The sequence below is a fragment of the Heliangelus exortis genome, chromosome 1, assembly GCF_036169615.1.
Source record: "Heliangelus exortis chromosome 1, bHelExo1.hap1, whole genome shotgun sequence".
NCBI classification, from domain to species: Eukaryota; Metazoa; Chordata; class Aves; order Apodiformes; family Trochilidae; genus Heliangelus; species Heliangelus exortis.
The window spans coordinates 185352586-185366709 of NC_092422.1; the positions used below are offsets into that span (position 1 = coordinate 185352586).

A 14124-nucleotide genomic window follows, 5' to 3' on the forward strand; every position below is an offset into this window, starting at 1 on the left:
CAGAGGCACCAGACTGGATCTCTGATGTCCCTGCTGTTGGCATCTAAGGATTTTCTGGGAAGCTCTTTGGCAGTTTACGGACATACCCCAAATGAGTGCTGCTTTGTACTGTAGACAGTTGCTTATTATGAATTAGCATGAAACTGGACTGTGACGGATCTTACTGGTTATCTTGTCATCAGCTTACCACAGCCTGAACAAAATGCTTTCTTCTTTTGCCCTGTCAGTACCCTCGTTCCACTACTGAGTACATGCTCCTCCTTCTGGTTACTCTAGGCTGTAACCTAGGAAGCATGGAATCTTGCACCCTACAGCAGACTTCGTGTGCATTAGAATTGCTTTCTGCAGAAATTTTCTGTTACATATAGGACAGAATCTGCTGAGTGGTACTTTTCCGTTCCTATGTTGGTTCATTTAAAGCTCAGGTTTTACTTTTTTTTTTTTACTTTTTTTTTTTTTTTTTTTTTTTTACTTTTTTTTTTTTACTTTTTTTTTTTCCTTACTCTTTTGTCAGTTTTGTGTCTTTCAAAACATGATGAAGCTACTGTTCCATGTAGCCGGTACTGCTGAAAATTTTAGAGTACTGCTTAGTCTTTTTGATTACTCAAAAGCGATCAAAAATAAGCAATCAAAAATTATAAGCAATAAGCAGTCAAAAAGCATGGATCCTAAAGTATTTTAGAAACAGATCCATGTTAAAATCAACCTGTATTTAATTTCCAGTCTTTCTCTTGAAGTTGGGCTATGCTTGTCCTACTTTCCAGTCTGTTTATCAGGCTCTACAGCTATTGAATCATGCTTGGGAGAAGGATAAAGGATATGCTGAACTCTCATAGTACCACTTTCTAGAAATGAGAGTTGGCACTAGTGACTCCAGACTTTTTGGCTTATGATAGGTCCAAGTTGTACCTATTGTTTTTTTCTTGCATGCCTTTAAAACGGGCTAAAAATAAAAAGGATCATCTAGAGTGCCCTTTGATACATTTTTCTTTTATCACTTTCTCAAGTGTATCCTTTCTGATGCAAACTACTTCTGCCTCTACTCATGCTTTTTAGAGGTAGTTTTTTCTCTAAACTTCTTACTGTTTGATTCTTTTTAAAGCAGAGTCATGGGATTTGTTCTATACTTCTCTGAAGCTACAGTCTCTGATTTCCTCTTGATCATCATAGATACAACCATCATGTCAGTGTGAACTGAATGGCTGGTTTTCCAACCACCTAGTGTTAGTTGGAAGCCAGAGTTAATTACACAAGTCCTCCAGGTTCCTTTTTGAATCTGGATTCACACCATCTAAAATAACAAGCACAGATAGATCCTCTTGTATTTTTTCAAAGAGAGTTTAAACTGTTTTCTTCCTCTTCAGCTTTAAGGTTGCAAAGGCCTAATTTGAGCTGGATTGCTCTTGTTATTTCCTAGGTTGATGGAAAGCTGGGCTGGATGCTGTTAGAGGTTTTGAGTGTTTAAAACTTGTAGCATTTGAAGTAGATGGAGGGGAAAAAAGTGGCATGTGAATACAGCAGACTTTATCTTAAGCTCTTATCTTGAGATAGCTTAAGATATCACCTATGTCACTTAATTGCAAACATTATATCTGAGAGGAAGGGACCTTCTTTCTTTGGGTATGCTTAAAACTCAGCAGGTGTTGGATGTTAAGAGCTGATGCCTGTTAGAAGTGAGATTTTGCTTTCTGTTCAGTTGTCAGTGTGTTGGAAGTTATGCATTTCAGAGCAAAGTGCCAGCTGCTGACAGCTATTCCTAAGCCTGCTTTGTTCTCTTCCTTCAGGTGTTCTGAGCTACAATAGATTTTTTTTTTCTCACAGGTATTCTTAATGCAGCTGTTACTCCTTAGGCTGTGTTTTTCCTATATAAAATATAGCCATATTCTGTATGCACATTTTCAAAGTTCCACTTCTCATGATGTACAGAGGTGGTTTCAACTTGCTTGTAAACTGCTGATCATCTGAAAATACTGGATAATTAGATTTTTTAAAAAGCTCATCATAGTGAATAATGTGAAAGCAGAGACAAGGCATTTGTGTGTGATCTTCTTACACTTTATCAAGGAAGACAATACCTAGTTATGTTTAGGTTGAGACCTCAATATATAACGTTTATGTTTTATTTCAGAGGTTAAGAAGATTATCAACAAAATACAGAACAGAGAAAATCTACCCAACAGCCACTGGAGAAAAAGAAGAAAATGTTAAAAAGAATAGATACAAGGATATATTGCCATGTAAGTCTGATTGATGTATTAATAGAACTCAAAAGGAAGTACTTATTACTCTTCATGTATTTTGAATTTTACTATTTTAACTATTACTGGAAGTGAAATTGGAGATAATTTGCTGACAGATAGCTTTCATAAAAATTTATTTTTACCTTGGAAGGCAAAGTAAGTGAACATTTGTATATTTTATTAGGAGAGCTATCACCCGAACATAAAATGTGTAGTAGATTCCAAGCCCTATCAAGCTGACTTTTTCAGTTTAGCTTGGAGTGGTCTGAAACTTCACTGGGTGCTTAAATGTATTTTTTTCCTTAGAAGCACATTGGTAGAAAACAAATGTCAGCGTAAAGTCTACATGAAACTTTAAGGATACTTAAGGAATCTAACTTTGTGATTTGAAGTAAAACAGATTTTTGCTTGTTCTTGTTCTGCAAATGGTGTCAGAGAACTTTCAGTGCTGGATTAGCTTTAGTTTGTATTTTGCTAGAGCCTGTATGGAATTCTGGAATGTATGAACACAGAAAACCAGAGTCAGAGCAGAGATGAAATTTTAAACCCACCAATGTGTGGATCAGTGATCTTGTTGTGATCTGCCATGACAAGATTGCTTGTTAAAAGCTCACTTTTTGGGTAGTTTGTGAGGCCTTGTGTTTCAGCAGCTCTTACTGTGCTTCTCCATATAAGCATCTGACAGTGAGATTAAAGGACACTGTTCTAAAAATGTCATTTTTCATATCCCAGAAGATTAGCAACATGTAGGTTTTACTCTGCTTAGCATTCTCAGGAGTGTTGGGAGATTTATAACACGTTTGAAATTGAAAATGGTCTTAAGCATCATTAGCTTTAATTTTGAAAATGTGTTCTGGTAATAAACTTCAGTGAATTGCTGTATTTCTGACTGTTGTATACCTGTCTGCTCTGTTTTTCTGGTGCTGGAATTTTTACTGTTTATCAGCACTAGGAGCACCTCTTCTGGGGGTACATTTTGCCCCAAAGCCACAGGCTCTAGATTGTTTGACAAGGTGGACACAGTGCTTCCTGCTGCAAGGAAGGAAAGGCACACAAATTCAAGGTTTGCTAGAGGATCTATGTATAACATACCTGACATGTTGAAGAGTAGTGTGGTACTAGGTTCAGTGGCAGCAAGATACTTAAATATCATTGGGGGTTTTGTGTTTCTTTCAGTTTTTTAGGTGGGAGGAAACATGCTTAATGGATAGAGTGAAACAGAGAGGGGAGGTTGCTATTGTTGTCTTAATGGGCTGTTAAATTCTTTTTCCCTTGCTGGTATTTTAGTAGATCATGACCAAGAGAGGAAAATCTTGCTAGCACCTGGGCTGACTTGATGAGACATGTAATAGATAGTAAAGTAGTAAATTGCTGCAACTGGAGTACTAAATGGGCTTTTCTTTTGTCTACATAAAAATAAAACCTGTGTTATCGTGATCTGAAAGGATACACAAATCACAGTGAGGAAAATGAGCAAAGCACAAAACTGACACTGAGGAAAATTGAAGTTGTATTTTCAGCTGAAGTGAGAATATCTTCAACCAACCAAAGGTTCCAGCAATAAAGGGATGGGAGACCAGCTTGACAGAAATGAAAGTCACAAGATGTTTTAGAGGATGAATGGGGGTGATGCTTTCCCTGTCTTTTCTAATTCCAGAAAAGAAGTCAAATTTGTAACTTAATTGGAGATTAGTGCTGTGTTTATTAGACATTGTTACTGCCCTCAGAGAGAACAGTAGATCAGTACCTCAGTACTGACTCAGTGCTGGCTTCAGAGTGAAAAGATGTGCATGTTCACATTACAATTTACAAAGCCATTTTAAATGACAGTTGAGTGAAACATTGTGTTCACTGGTTCCCAATTAGACACCAATTAGTAATTGTGAACTGACCCTTTAAGCTAGATATAAGTATCCAGGCACTTAATTTTCTGAACATGGAACCCCCAGTAAATTTTTTTTCTTGGATAATCCAATTCCAGAGTTAAACCTCTGAAAGAGCTGAATGATGAGAGCTACAGGCAGGCTGGAAACGAGTTTTTGGAACTGTTCTAGAATTCTAGACCTGCTCTTCTGGGAAAAAAGGAGCCTTCAATAGCCTGCCACCTTAATTAGTCTGATCCACCCTTTAAAAGTAGTTTTAGTATTAAGTTTGTGACATCATTGCATGCTTAGCAAGTATTCTTGCTTCTACATCAGTTGTATGAGAGTGTAATCCAGTGTAATATGTTTTAAGGGTTTCTCTAGGCCTTTATGAGAGTGCATTGTCTTTAGGTCTGTGATCTACACTTGTGCTTTTTTAGCAAGCATTACATAGTAGAACAACCATTTTTTTTTTTTTTTTTTTTGCATGTTATCAGGAGTTTGGCAGAAATTTTCACCATCTTGGAGACAAGTATTTTGGAAGATTTTTGGAAGAGCTTTTTGGATAGAAATAACTCAGCATGCACTTTTTGTGGGCATGGTTCCCTGTTTTATTACCAGTAATGTTCTGACAAAAAAAGACCTGCACCAGCCATAATTTCTATTTTTAAATAGAATTGTCCTTCATAGTTTTTCTTGAATTTAGCTCTAATAAAAAAAAATAGCAGCTGTCCTATGATTGAAGAATGGACCCTGGGAGCAGAAAATAATAGATGTTCAAGCATACGCTGTTTCTGCAGATATTTCTGTTCCCCACTTGGAAGATTTTTATTTTTTTAATCTGGATTTCCAACTAAAAAAGCCTCTATTGTAGAGATAGTTTGAATTAATTTGTATGTGATAGCTATGAAATGTTCAAATCTGTAAGAGCTGGATGGACTAGTGAACCTGCCAAACACCTCTATCTTCCTTCTTACTGTAAGAAGCTGTTGATTCTTAGTCTTAATTTTTTTCAATGCAAATAAGAATTCCAAGATGTTTAGTTTTTTCTGTCAACAAGTAATAAAGGCTATTTTTAAGACTGCTGAGGATTTTGGTCTCCAAAGATCTGCTGTTTTTGTAAGAAGCTTTCTCTGAGACAGTAATGCTTGAGGCAGAAACTTGAAATGTCAAACCTCCCCTAAACGAAGGAATCTTCTGCTTCTACTGTAGAAGTGCCCCAGGAAAATGCCTCAGCCCAGTGTCAGGGGATAGAAGTCAGTCTGTGCCTAAGCAATAAACCCCAGTGCATGTTTCATGTAATACTTGCTGGAGTCCTTGGCAGAGGCTGTAGACTTGCCAGCAGCTTGAACTGTGCACTGTTTTTTATTCTTCCTGCTTTCTGTAAATGTGCCTGCAATTTTGACCATCATATGCAGTGTTTGTATTGTATAAGTACGATTTTGATTACATCTGATCAGTAGAACTTTTCCTCTTTGTAATTAACCACTCTTGGAATTCCAGTAGTTGTTACTCTATGTAAAGTTGGGCCTCAGAAGCACAAAGCATTAGGAGCTACTTTGCTTATCCCTACCTGAGCTGGTTTACTCATAAATTAATTAACTTGCTTGTGTGCCTTGTCTTTGGCAAACATTTTTTAATGCTCAATTTCTTCTCTACATATGTTATGTACCATATCTATTATATTTCCTGTTGCATATTGATTTTTGTGTGTTCTTCTTTTAGTTGATCATAGCCGAGTTAAACTGACCTTAAAAACACCCCCACAAGACTCAGACTACATCAATGCAAACTTTATTAAGGTGTGTATTACTATCTTAACAGCTCTTAAATTTCTTGTCAAGCTTTTATTTCATATCAGAGCAGTTTTATATTAATAACCAGAGATAAGAATTTAAAAAATTTGAGGGAAGATTTTATTTTAATATGGCCTGAATAAACATGCAAATATTGTGCTATTTATAAAGCAGTTTTTAAAGTTTACTATTAACCTAAGTGTAAGTATAATACAAAATACTTTATCTTAAATTTCTTAAAGGGAAGCCAGACTTTGGCTAAAAGCCCATTAAATCTATTTCAAACAGTGAGTATCTTGGGTTTTCCTTTTAGCCCTATTCTGATACTGCTTAAACATTGTAATGCATATTCAGAAGAAGGTATTCCTATAGATCTCAACTCTTGAATATTTGGGTTGAAAAGCTGAATGTAAATGTCTTCAAGCTTTACAGAAAATAAATTTTAAAATTTTGGATTTTTAAAATGCAGTATAACTGTGAGGGAGGTAACTTAAACTTGTTCAAGGGAATTGTTTTTACGAGAAAGATTTTCAAATTTTCATCATGAAACATTTGAGTAACAAAGAAAATCTGAATTTAAAGGGAATCTTCAGAATCTGAACATACAGAAACTTAATGTTTTCTGTTACAGTCTCAGGCAGCACAGTAGCAGGTATAGTCTTGGTCTCTCTTGAAATCACCAGCAAAACTCCCACTAATGTAAATAAGACTCGTATTTCATATTTTTCCTTCCTGTTGTACCAAAAAGGAAATATTGTAATTTTACAGGATTATAACCTAAAGCCTTTTTTTTTCCCAGTACAAGTAGTTTTTTAAAATAAATATTAATTGTTCATTTGTACAATCCTAGGGAGTACATGGGCCAAAAGCATATGTTGCTACCCAAGGACCCTTAGCAAATACAGTAATAGACTTCTGGAGGATGATATGGGAATACAATGTTGCTGTAAGTACCTACTGAAGAACCAGACTTAGGTATTACCTTATTTCCTGGCACAGTGATTGTCTATCTTTTGCCTGAGCTGGCTCCTAGTATCAAAAATGTTGCCAGTTATTTAGTCCATTTAATTCTCAAATCTTGTTATTGTCATTTAAATAGCATTCTATATACCATTAGTATTATTTATTCAATTTAATAATGTAAATTCAAATTAATAATTTTACTGAATGAATGTGAAATCATACATATTTATGAATAGGTTGATGCTTGGTTACACCTGTCCTGTAGGATACCTTATGACTGACTTAATGTGAATAAACAAAATCAGATATAGAAGCAGCATGTGAAACAAACAAAAAAGCCTACCTTTCTATTGATGCTATTTTTTGATTCCTTGTGGGTTTATATATTCTACAACTGTTTAAAAAGCTATTATCAGGAGTTAACTCTAAAGTACTGTTAAAATAGGATATGGTGAAGTTTCTACTGACTGGAAGTGGGGAAACAGTGCAATTGAGAAACTTCCCTCAGGAAGTTTGCTGGTGACACCAAGCTGTGTGGTGTGGGTGACACTCTGGAGGGAAGAGAGACCATCCAGAGGGATCTTGACAGGCCGGAGAGGGGGGCCTGGGCAAACCACGTGAAGTTCAGTAAGGCCAAGGGCAAGGTCCTGCACCTGGGTCAGGATAATCCCAAGCACAATTACAAGCGAGGCAGAGAATGGATTGAGAGCAGCCCTGAGGAGAAGGACATGGGAGTGTTGGTTGGTGAAAAGCTCAACATGAGTTGGAATGTGTGCTTACTGCCTGGGAGCCAAACCATATCCTGGACTATATCAAAGGAGAAGGACCAGCAGGTGGTGGGGATCGATTATCCCTCTCTGTTCCACTACTGTAAGACCTCACCTTGGGCAGTGTGTCCAGTTCTGGAGCCCCCAACACAAGAAGGACATGGAGGTGTTGGAGTGACTCCAGAGAAGGGCCATGAAGATGATCAGAGGGTTTGAGCACCTCTCCTATGAAGACAGACTGATAGCTGGGGTTGTGCAACCTGGAGAGAAGGCGGCTCCAGAGAGACCTTATGGTGGCCTTCCACTATCTGAAGGGGGACCACATTACAGGAGCATGTGGTGATAGGACAAGGGGGAGTGTTTTCAAACTGAAAGTAATTTTGTTGGATTTAGACTGGATTTTTGGAAGAACTTTTTTGACTGTGGTGAGGGAACAGTTGTCCAGGGGAGCTGTGAATGCTTCTCCCTGGAAGTCTTCAAGGCCAGGTTGAATGGTCTAGTGGGAGGTATCTCTGCCCATGGCAGGAGTATTGAAACTAGATGATCCCAACCCAAGCCAGTCTGATTCTGTGGAATAGCTTCACCAACAAAGTTTGAGCCTTATTTTTAAAACAGGTTTTTGTGCCTATTTTAAGCAAATGTAGATATATTTTTACCAGCTGGTGAATGATTATGTATTTTTATGATTAGTTTTAGACTTTACAGTCAGGCTGAGTAAGTAAGGTACAGGATTACAGTAAAATCAAATTAAGTAGCCTTAAAATGTTGCATTAGTGTTGTAAATTATTTTGTGCAGGATAAAACTTAGATTTATTTTTTAAATAAAATTAAAGGATCAGTCCACTGGTAGGAAAACAGTATTAATTAGTCTCTTCAGCAGTAACCAATTAAGAAGTATTGATACCTACCCAATAGATCGTTAGTGAATTGGCAATAAATTGTTAGTGAGCACTTGATTCAAAACCAACTAAACTTGGGCATCTTCTTTTCTTTTTCAGATAATTGTAATGGCCTGTCGAGAATTTGAAATGGGAAGGGTATGTACACTAAATGCAAAATTAGATGAGCTTTGCCTCTGCAGGGCAGTATGCCAATACCTGTGAAACTTCTTATGCCATATCCATAACTTCAAATCTGCCAGATTGAGTAAGAATGTCTATGCTTACGTTTGCATGAATAGAAAATAGTGAATGGGACTACTTTTCCTTGCTCTGCTTACAGTTTTGCATTGTTATTTAAGTGTCAGTAAAACATAGGTGTTTGCATACAGGACTGTACCAATTGTCTATTTCTGGTCTTGTCACTGTGGAAAAAAAATGTGCTCTTTGTGGGATATAAGACAAATCCTGAGTCTTTCAGAAGTTCCTGTCAATTGATACAGCTGCATAAAGAATCTATTTTTTAAATCTCTCTGCTATATTCTTATGACCTGAGAAGGAAAAAAGCCCAGAACTGTGAACTTCAGGCCTTCACAAAATCTAAATTAACTGTCAGTGCTTACCCTTGTGTGATGTGTGCTTCCACATATATAAGCATCTATTTTTGGTTTTGTTTTTCTTCCAGTATCCAAAAGAAAAGACATTGTACTATCTTTAAAAATGTCCAGCAAAGGACCAATAGGCAGATATTAAGGAAAGGCATAGTGTTAGAGAAGGACTAAGACATTTGAGATTATAATTTTGTCTTCTCTGCTGCTGTGAATCATCTTTCAGTGGTACAGATTAATTAAATTAGGATTCTTTGCTTTAACAGAAAAAATGTGAACGTTACTGGCCCCTGTATGGAGAAGCAGCTGTAACTTTTGGACCGTTTCGTGTTTCTTGTGTAAGTATAAAGCTTGATAATTTTTAAAGGATTTAATGCTTTTGTAACTTAATATAACTGCTCAGCAAACAGTCTGTATTACAAAACAAATGCTTTTTTAAATCGTTCAGTACCAAATTTTACACGAAGGCTCTCAAAGGGATTCAATGGAAAAATAATGTGTGTATCTAAGCTGTGTGGTGTTTTGAACCCTCCACAATTTTTTTTTATATTTTAATTTTTTTGTTAAAAAGGCACCCATGTGCTTGGTATTATATCTTTTTATGTATCATTTCTTTAACTTTACATGGTGTAATTTTGAATGTCTGTACTATACACAAAGCCTGATCACAAAGCCATCACTTCTAGATGATGTCAGGGGCTGTCCAGCCTGTCATGTTGTGTTCAATGACAGCCTAATTAATTAAGGGAAGAGAATAGAAAGTAAGCCATTGATAGGGTGATGGTGCTTCTTGTTGTCATATTCTAGTGAAGGATTATCAGAATTTCCTTAATTGGATGTTGCCCCTGGATTACCAATACTCATAAAGCAGCGGATGATGAATTTGCCAAGCATTCTGTTTGGCTTTTGGTTTTTGTCACTTACTCTTTCTAATGTGAACAACATTGTGTTGTTGGAATAAGACACTTCCTTGTGTCCTTATTTTTAACTTTGACAGTTGGGAATTTGATCAGGTTCTGTTATGTTCCACTAGTTAATATTAGGATACAAATGAAACCTGGCATTAAAATGTTGAATATAACTATCATCAGTAAAAGTGATCTTACTGTGAACTTTTTATGCTGGAGTTCATGATTGGCCTTAGTTATCCACACATTCTAAAACAGTGGAATTGATCCATTCCAAATTGTTTTCAAAACTGTTTTTCGTTGTGTTGTGGTTTTTTTTTTTTCTTCTCCTTGACTCAAAGTTACATAGCCTTGGAAAGAAATTGCTCTTATTTTCTTTCTGAAGTGCTATAAGGTGTTCAGAAAGAGCTAGCATGGCAGTTCACTGAACTATTTAAGTAATACTACTTTGAAATAGTCTACAGAATCAAGTATGAAATAGTCTAAGAATTAAGTACACTTCAAGTTCATCTTGTCAGGAAAACATATACTTACAAAGCTGTGCTTTTTGGCTGCAACCAAGATAATTACAATTATCCACTCAGATGCACCCTTAATTAAAAATAATAGAAAGGGAAGAAATTAGAGGTGATGTCATATGATCGAGTGGTAAAAGGCTGAAGTTTATATAGCAGAAGTGCTAGAGAAGGATGGCTGTGGGAGACAATCTGTAAATTAAATAAATGTATGGAGAAATAAAGAAAAAAAAGTACATTGAAATACTGTTCAAAGGTTTATTGGTGGCATTGGGATGAAGCTAGACACTGGTTTGAAAGCTCACATTGATACTTTAAGCAAAAATAACATCTTTCACAGGTATCTTGTGTGGGAGGTAAGTTGCTGCTGTTTTAAAAGTTTAAAAATGTTTTGCCCAGCTTTTTGGGAAATTGTAGATACAAAACCAGTAAATTTAAAAAAAAAAAGATGTGAGTTTTTAGCTGTGTCCTGTATGCTGCGTATTGACTTTTCAATTCATTACTGTTTTCTCACATGTAGGAAGCTGAGCAAGCAAGAACAGATTATTTCATTAGAACATTATTACTTGAATTTCAAAATGTAAGTATACAATCACTTCTGGTCTCAACTTTTAGTGGTTGCTCAAAAGATTGCAATATGATACAATTGAGGAAACTCAGGAAAACATCTTCACTTTTATAGCTGCTGACTGTAGTTCAGAAGTGATGGTAAAAGCTTAGTACATAAGAAAGAATAGTGACACTCTTTTGTTTTATGTATGGTCTTGGTTTGCCAAAGATGAGTCATGGTCTTAGTAGCATATGTCAATAACTGGAAAGCTTTTGTCACTCTAGAAGAATTTCACTGTTTATACTAACTGAAAATATGATGACAAACTTGTAAAAAAAAATCCCATTTCCTCTAGTTAGCTTCTTTTTGGGTGAAGCATGTGTACTTTTTAGAATTTGCTCTATACTTTCATTTATTGTCAGGAAGGTTTTAGTATTAAAAGATATTTCTGATTCCCATGCATATGCCTGTATTGCCAAATAAAAATAAAGCAAAAATGACAGCAACTTAGTAATTTTTTCTTTCTTTTCCCAATAGTTTTTCACTCCAGCTTGTAAAAAGTTACTGGTTTCAGAGTTGAAATAGATAAGAAAAATGTGGAATACTTTTAAAAGTGAGCCTGAGACATTGCGATTCTTGAAGATCTGATATCCTAGTGTTCAAGGTGTAGAATTTTCTTACCAAACATGTATTCTGGTAAACCAGTTCATTTACACTATTTGTTATGTTGGCAACTGTAAATGGTTGCAATTAGTCTCTTTATGGAAAGTATTGAGTTTATTCACCATAGTGAAAACTTATGACACAACCTAGTTCAAAAAACTGAGTATGTTATGTTAATTGTGAAAATGGTCATATTTTCAGTGCAATAAAAACACTTAAGTCTTTCTTTAGACTTAACAAGCAAATTTGGTTTAGAATTTCTGTGAGCACCCAATTTGGTAATGAATTATGGCCTTTTTATCTTTCTTTGAAGAACTCTAAGTGTTGCCTTGAACTGGGGAGGAAGATACGTATTCATGGTATAAAGTAATACCCCTTTAAGTTCACCTCCTGGTTTTCCAGAGTGATGAAAAATTTTGTCACTTCTGCAAAATTTATGATGGAGTATGATACAAAATACTATGCAAAGGAATTTATAATTCATATAAATTTCCAAAGTAATTCTGATTTCTAGAAGGAAAACCAGTTTGAAACTTGAAGATTATTTCAAGGCGAAACACCAGGTTCTCTCTTTAAAAGCATCAGTAAAAAAGAACTATTTTAATTTCATTTTCTTTTAATTTTAATTTTCTTTTCATTTTTTTCTTTTCATTTATAATCTTTATATAAAAAGTATAAATTTTTTACTGATAGCTCTGCCAGTGTGAAAAATCATTGCATTTGTTTCTGCTTAAATGTAATTAAGTGGAAGTTCTTGGTGGATAAGCAGCTACAACTTTTCTTCTTACTGATGACACTGGTATAGCTGTGTTGTTTAGTTTTCTTAGCCTGGATTTTCTCTTGGGGTTTGGGTGACTTTTTGTTTGTTTGTTTGTTTTTTACTAGTTACAGCAGTTTTATAAGTCTGTCAAAAGTTAATTTGTTGAAAGTAGTTTGTTCAGTTGGAAGGTGATATAAATTTCTCAAGTCCTCAAGTGTCCCAATATGTTGCTTGACTAAACAGAAGGTAGCATAGGTCTTGAAACTTGTAAACTGTGACTTTGATCAAAAATTTGTTATGCTTCTTTAGTACCTTACTTTGCAAGTATACTAGAATCCAGAGTTGTGACAAAAGCATGAAAAGGTGCAATAGGATTAGCTTTACTGTGAGTAGTTTGGATAATGAAGAGAATGAGGGTTTGGTCTTTTAGGGATTTGGGTAGGTGAGTAACTCGGCTGTTCTAAAGCCTTCTTATTACCCCTCTTTGGTACTTGCTGAGCTTACTAGATTAGAAGTGTACCTGTTGTTGTTGCAAGTGTGATCCATGCTTAGACATGGCCTGAATAATTTATCTCATTTTCTTTATTTCCCTCTGTGTGTACACACACTTCATTTTGTAATATTTTTTACTCCAATATAAATAACTGGAGTATGATTGTAAGAAGAATCTTTTGTATTTGTCTTTCTCAAAGTTAGAGATTGTAAGGACAGAGAATCTTTTAACATGCTCCAACTTTGTGGGTCTTTTAACCCATGTCTTATAGAGGTGGGCTTCTGTGTACTCTCCCATAGCACTTTCTTCTATGCATTCAAAATAGTACTTAAGAATTTCCCTTTTGTTTTGCTAAGTGGTATAAGCTGTAGATTATTTTTCTTTAAATGCAATAAATGGCTTTGCTTGTCCATGCTTAATCATGCAAAAAGTGATGGTTCCTAGAACTAATTATTTCATACAAGCTCCTCAAATATGAATTGTCCTTAATACCTTTCTCCCTCCTTCTCCCTTAGGAGACTCGTAGTGTCTATCAGTTTCACTATGTTAACTGGCCTGACCATGATGTCCCTTCATCTTTTGATTCTATTCTGGACATGATCAGCTTGATGAGAGAATACCAGGAACATGAAGATGTGCCAATTTGCATACACTGCAGGTATTAAATATGTTTATTTTTTAGTTTTATATAAATTTTAATTGTTTTTCTAGTCTAGGTTTTTGGTATGAGATGCACTAGTTTGAGTGTCAACAAGAATTTATTTTAGTTTTCAAAGAAGCAGCATTTCCTCATGTCAAAACTTCACATTACAGTGAAATTTTGCTTCTATTTCAGTTTAAGACAGTATCAGTCAGAAGACAGTATTTGCAAGGGAAACTGATTTGTGGTTCTTAAGCCATTGAAATCCTCATTAGGACGAAACAGGCTTTGAAGATCGTTGTAAATCAGATATGTGAGTTAAGGCTCAATTCTTGATAGGAAAGACTACATAGCACTAATGTCTTTAGCTGCATTGTGTTTTAACTTACCACTCTAAGTAATTGAGTTCTAAAACCTCAAAAACCTTACTTAACACTGAAATCAATTTCACTTTGGCCTGTTTCTCTTGAATGTCACTACA

General features: G+C 35.6%; 1 protein-coding gene across 3 annotated transcripts in view; it reads left to right on the forward strand.

Moving 5' to 3' along the window:
- PTPN12 (protein tyrosine phosphatase non-receptor type 12) overlaps positions 1 to 14124 on the forward strand; it is a 71490-nt gene that overhangs the window by 28082 nt on the left and 29284 nt on the right. For 2 of the 3 annotated variants that reach the window (XM_071733972.1, XM_071733973.1), the window contains exons 2-8: positions 2129 to 2237; positions 5828 to 5904; positions 6749 to 6844; positions 8627 to 8665; positions 9381 to 9452; positions 11058 to 11117; positions 13519 to 13661. In XM_071733972.1, the coding sequence (XP_071590073.1) occupies positions 2129 to 2237; positions 5828 to 5904; positions 6749 to 6844; positions 8627 to 8665; positions 9381 to 9452; positions 11058 to 11117; positions 13519 to 13661 (596 nt within the window). The remainder of the gene's footprint in view (positions 1 to 2128; positions 2238 to 5827; positions 5905 to 6748; positions 6845 to 8626; positions 8666 to 9380; positions 9453 to 11057; positions 11118 to 13518; positions 13662 to 14124) is intronic. The other variant, XM_071733974.1, reaches the window with a different exon arrangement.